The sequence below is a fragment of the Salmo salar genome, chromosome 13 (assembly GCF_965601325.2).
Source record: "Salmo salar chromosome 13, fSalSal1, whole genome shotgun sequence".
NCBI classification, from domain to species: domain Eukaryota; kingdom Metazoa; phylum Chordata; class Actinopteri; order Salmoniformes; family Salmonidae; genus Salmo; species Salmo salar.
Genome location: NC_138303.1, coordinates 106,930,128 through 106,936,127, shown reverse-complemented (window position 1 = coordinate 106,936,127; position 6,000 = coordinate 106,930,128). Strand labels below are relative to the sequence as shown.

At 41.9% G+C, this 6,000-nt stretch overlaps 1 protein-coding gene across 2 annotated transcripts in view; it reads left to right on the top strand.

The window, feature by feature from the left end:
- The first annotated feature begins 969 nt into the window (after nt 1-969).
- The window catches only part of ccbe1 (collagen and calcium binding EGF domains 1), a 115,382-nt gene continuing 110,351 nt past the window's right edge, over nt 970-6,000 (top strand). For both annotated transcript variants that reach the window (XM_014138844.3, XM_014138842.3), the window contains exons 1-2: nt 970-1,230; nt 1,412-1,492. In XM_014138844.3, coding sequence (XP_013994319.1) covers nt 1,124-1,230; nt 1,412-1,492 — 188 coding nt within the window. In that variant the 5' untranslated portion in view covers nt 970-1,123. The remainder of the gene's footprint in view (nt 1,231-1,411; nt 1,493-6,000) is intronic.

Genomic DNA, 6,000 nt, shown 5'->3' with positions numbered 1-6,000 from the left:
ATCATATTTAAGTTGTTGTTTTTCCCACTAGTGTTTGTGGGAGATTATTTTGAGTTAGTGCATGTTGTACCTCTTCTTCACGTTTATTGTGTGTATTGCATAGTTTCACATATAAATAAAGATGTGGAATGATACACACGCTGCGCCTTGGTCTCGTTCATACGACACCCGTGACATGTAGGAAAATTTGAGACCTTCCATTTAGAATTTCCTAGACACTAATTATAATTTGTATGATATGTTACTAGCTAAAAAGTAGTAGCTAATTAGCCGTGATAAGATTGGAACCAGCAACCTTTGGGTTCCTAGACATTCACGTTATTTGCTCAACCATCTACCCTGAGAAACTACCCACCCTTCTTTTGCTTTTGCCTTAAGTGACCTTATATTTTATGTAACCATACCAAACATAACATATCATACTAATTTGTGTATCCCGGATTTACATTTAATATGTTATGTCTAGTCTATGAGACCAGGCTGGGCAAATCGAACACTCTGCACCTTATTGTTACGTTTTATTGATAATGACCTATAGATTCAAAGTTGCTATGGAAGTAATTCCAAAGGGTAGGTTCAAGAGAGCATATTAAATGTACCCATACTTTATCAATTATATTTCATCAATGATCATATAAATGATCATATCATATATAGCATTTGGGAAGTCAGCAACAGCTATTGTTTAATTTCAGCCCAGGATTCAACAAAAAATGCTATCCTCTGAGACCGTTATTAATAATTTCAGTTATTTTGACTGGTTTTCTTGGAAGAAAATAAACATGACAAAAGTTTGACTCGCAAACACTACACACTTCCTCAGTCTATCAAGCGTTCGTCGTGTGTCAAATAAACAGCAGAGAAGTTTAGTGTTAATTGATGCGCAGTTCATATGAATGTGAGTGCCTGGCGAATTCATAGACATTCTCTAAAAGTCAGCGGTGGGAGGGACAGAGGAATTAGTCATCAGTTTGGGATAGCCTATCAACTTGAAGCAGGAGCAGCTGGAAATATCCAATCACTTTAAGTTTCCATTCACTTTTCAACTCTAGAATAATTGCTTCGGGTACAGGAAGGATACAGGTGTTTGGGACTGAATGCGACTCAGACTTGACTAGGGGAAATGAATTTAAAAGGCAGCGGGACTCTTCTGAGGATGCTCATGATGTTTCTCTTCTTCTCACGAAGTTTGCAGTGGACTTACAGAGAGCATCAGGATGATGCGAACAGGTAGGCTATACCACGCGTCGCGCGCCCTGGGTATTTTATTGATGGGTTGGATTGACATTACGCACGGTGCTGTAGTTATCAAGAGAAACATTGTGCGGTGTACTTGGGTTATATTGTGGTAGGTTGTATATTATTTATCTTGAAGGACGTGCATTAATGGCCTAATGTCATTATTTTACAGTGAAGTCTGTTCTGAGAATAAGATTGCCACAACCAAATATCCTTGCTTAAAACCGTCTGGGGAGGTGACGACTTGCTACAGGTAGGATCATTTAAGTTTCGAATATTCCATCGCAATGTAGAATATGATTCTCTCTTGTGAGCTGAGATTACGGTACTAAATTACAATTGCCTTTTTGTGGGGGGAAAAAATGAAACAATATAATCTGTAGGCTAGTTGTTTTTGCTGCTGTGATGATGCATATCACAAACATTCGGTGACCAGATTTGTGACGTTTAATTGATAATGACCCATAGATTCACTGTTGCTATGGAAGTAATTCCAAAGGACACAGTAAGAGAGCAAATGAAATTGTAACCATACTTTATCAATCATATGTCATCAATGACCCTAGCCTATATAGCATTTGGGAACAAACCTTCAGTGGCCAGAGTTGTAACGGCTTCATGGGATAGCCGATGCTGTTATGAATTGATTAACCATATTGGCTAAAATATTGAATGATACATCATGTAAGATAGACGTCATTTACCATAAATAGATAAATATACCAAAAGACGAACCACTTGTTTTCCCTTTGAATAAATGTCTAGATATTTTTCGTAGTTTTTCTATAGCAGAAGTGTAGGTGGTTAAAATAAACCTATAATTTGTCTAATTGCTTTCATGTAATGGTATTGGCAATGTGTCAATAATTATTGGAAAGTCACTGATGTAATTACATCATAATAGGTCAACACATGGATTAGATAGATTTACCTTCTAACAAAGCACAGTGCATCCATCTAAAACTGAACCCCTTTGCAACGGATGTCTGCCCATAACCGTGAGAGACTCGTTGCTCTGCTGCATTTCCTGTCTGGCACTGGCGGGGAATGACACACACGTAACTTCATCATGTTATGACTGCCCCCTGTTGTGATGTGGTCTATTATTACTGTGGTTGATGGTTATTGCTTAGACTCACTGTTGTGTTCATACATTGTTTATTTAACTAACGAGAGAAAGGCTGGTGTTACAGGAGGAAAGAAATGTGCCTATGTTACTGAGGAAGCTGGGTGCATTTCAGTCAACCTGCATTGTAACAAGTTACCACATGACAGGCTGCCTATCAGCTCTCTGGGTGTTTTTCACTGTGTTGAAATATGTGTAGGATGTCTCTCCATCGTCATGCCAGGCATTGCTCAAGAGTTTATCACCAATATTAGTTGGTATTTCTTCCCTTTCGTAAGAATCTGTCTTTTACATCTTAACTCGTGGTTGTGGGCTCTACTAATACAGACCATGGCCTAACTTGACCCTGTCTCTCAATCTGGCATAGGAATGACTGAGGCATGTTTAAACGGAACAAGTGTAGGCACATTTTGACTCTTGTTTTTTTGTGTGTGTGTGTGTGTGTAACAGTTGGACTCTTTTACAGTGATGGCATTTGGATTGAGTGTCTGTTGGAGAAAAAAGAAAGCTTCATTAGGTGCTGCTATGTTTTATTGGCAAACACATCTACCAATAAATGTTATTCTAGAAAAAGGATGGTAACGACAGATCTGAAACAGTGTCTGACAACTATAACAGATAGGTGAGACTACAGGAAGAGCTTGTTTGGACCCTTCCATTATATCTGTGCTACTTAGTGTATTTAAATAGACTTTTGTTTATGACTTTCCCTAATAGATTTGAGAATACAGAAGGTATAGATTTGAGAATACACAAGGTAAAGATTACATTAACTTGATTTATTGCATACACTGTCTAGGCTACAGCTAGCTGCTAGCTGTCTTCCGCGGGAGAGCTCTGTCTAGCCTACAGCTAGCTGCTAGCCGTCTTCCGCGGGAGAGCTCTGTCTAGCCTACAGCTAGCTGCTAGCCGTCTTCCGCGGGAGAGCTTTGTCTAGCCTACAGCTAGCTGCTAGCCGTCTTCCGCGGGAGAGCTCTGTCTAGCCTACAGCTAGCTGCTAGCCGTCTTCCGCGGGAGAGCTCTGTCTAGCCTACAGCTAGCTGCTAGCCGTCTTCCGCGGGAGAGCTCTGTCTAGCCTACAGCTAGCTGCTAACGTAAACTCACCCCATTACAACCGCGACATTCAAATGAGGCTACAAAGAAAACTAATGGGACTGTAGCAACTGTGTTGACTTCAAAATCTGGGGTGTGAACTACTTTTCTATTCAAGTGTTGATCGACATGGTAATGGCTCTATAGTTTGGAGAAAAGTAGAAAAAAACTGACCCTCCGTTACATCGTGACGTGTCATGCCGTAACGTATAGTACGCATAAAGCAACTATTTCTGTCTTACAATCTCTCTCCACCAGGTGTAGCACTTCTCTCATCGTTTAAAAACAAGAAATGGACAGTGACGGGGGTAAGGGGGGATACCAAGTCATCACTGTAAACGATCATGACTTTCAAAGCCGCTGTTTACTTCTGAAGATCACTTTAGCACCGCCCTAAAAACCCGATTCAAATTTGACACAAACCTTCAAATAGGTATGTAATGACACATTATATAAACTCTTTATAGTGTTTTATTTACATTTTTAGAGGCGATAAGGTGATAAGTTGGACCCGCCATTTTTAAGAAGACACGAAGGAGCTCATTGCCTTCTTGAATTATGCAGAAACGGGCAGCGTAGAGGTCATGTCATTAATTTTGTTGGAAAGGGGAGAAATTGTGCTTTACAATGGTATTGACATTACAGTTGATCTGGAAGTATTACATTTTTGGGGCGCTAAAATGAGGTAAATTGTACGGACCAAGGCGATGTACAAAAGTGAGTGAGTTTACGTTAGCCGTCTTCCGCGGGAGAGCTCTGTCTGCATACAGCTAGGCCCGAGAGAGGAGAAACAGAGTGCTTCCAGCACTGCAACGGTCACACTTAATTGATATGTGGCGTGTGTAATTGTTGCTTTGTTGTTCTTCCAAATATTGATGGTGGTCTCAAGCAGTTTGTTGTCCTGCTCGTATCCTCCCCTCTCCTCTCTTCTCCTCTCCTAACCTCTCGTCTCATCTCCTCTCCTAACCTCTCCTACCCTCCCCTCTCGTATCCTCCCCTCTCCTCTCTTCTCCTCTCCTAACCTCTCGTCTCATCTCCACTCCTAACCTCTCCTATCCTCCCCTCTCCTCTCTTCTCCTCTCCTAACCTCTCGTCTCGTCTCATCTCCTCTCCTAACCTCTCCTATCCTCCCCTCTCCTCTCTTCTCCTCTCCTAACCTCTCATCTCATCTCCTCTCCTAACCTCTCCTATTCTCCCCTCTCCTCTCTTCTCCTCTCCTCTCCTAACATCTCATCTCCTCTCCTAACCTCTCCTATCCTCCCCTCTCCTCTCCTCTCTTCTCCTCTCCTAACATCTCATCTCATCTCCTCTCCTAACCTCTCCTATCCTCCCCTCTCCTCTTTCTCCTCTCCTAACCTCTCATCTCCTCTCCTAACCTCTCCTATCCCCCTCTCCTCTTTCTCCTCTCCTAACCTCTCATCTCCCTCTCCTAACCTCTCCTATCCTCCCCTCTCCTCTTTCTCCTCTCCTAACCTCTCGTCTCGTCTCATCTCCTCTCCTAACCTCTCCTATCCTCCCCTCTCCTCTTTCTCCTCTCCTAACCTCTCATCTCCTCTCCTCTTTCTCCTCTCCTAACCTCTCATCTCCTCTCCTATCCTCCCCTCTCCTCTTTCTCCTCTCCTAATCTCTCGTCTCATCTCCTCTCCTAACCTCTCCTATCCTCCCCTCTCCTCTCTTCTCCTCTCCTTCCCTCCTAAGCCGAGGCATTCCTGGGTAAATCCGTTAGTTTACTCTAAACGGACTTAAGGCCATAGAATCAGTAACATGCATAAGGATATCTTCTCCAAAATTCTTCTCCTGTCCTTGTCCTCGTTATCTACCCCCTTGCAAGTCTTCAACAAGTTTCTCCTCTCCTTCTCTCCTCTCATTTTCCTCCCCCTCGTCCTCTCCCCCTGCAACTCTGTGGATAGCTTCAACATGTTTTTCCTCGTCCTCTCGCACTGCAACTTTCCTATCTTTCCCAACATTTTTCTCCTCTCCTCGTCTTCTACCCCCCCTGCAACTCTGTGTGTGGATTCTATAATTTCCCCCCAAAATGAATCCTCTCCTCCACTGCCTGTCCTCTTGTCTTCTCCTAAATGTTTCTCCTCTCCTCACAAGATAGCGATGAACCCTAGAGGCCTACGCACTTCATCTGACCTGAACACTAAATCATCTCCACAAAACTATTTTAATGATCTCTTCATAATAAAATGTTGCATTTACAAAAAAGTGCTAAAGGGTGACAAGTGTTTTTATCTGGCATTTTCTTAGAACAAAATGCTTTCAAATCAAATCAAATGTATATTAGTCACATGTGCAAAATACACCTTACAGTGAAATGTTTACTTACTACATCATTATTTGGAAACGGTATATTGACGATATTTTTGTTCTATGGAGGGGTGATGCAGAACTGCTCCAGGCGTTTTATGCTTTTCTTTACTCCTGTTCTGAACATTTGAGATTTACTATGCAATCTGATACACGTCAAATCAGTTTTCTTGATCTTCTGATCTTGTGTGAAGATAATGTTTTATACACTGATCTTTACAGGAAACCTA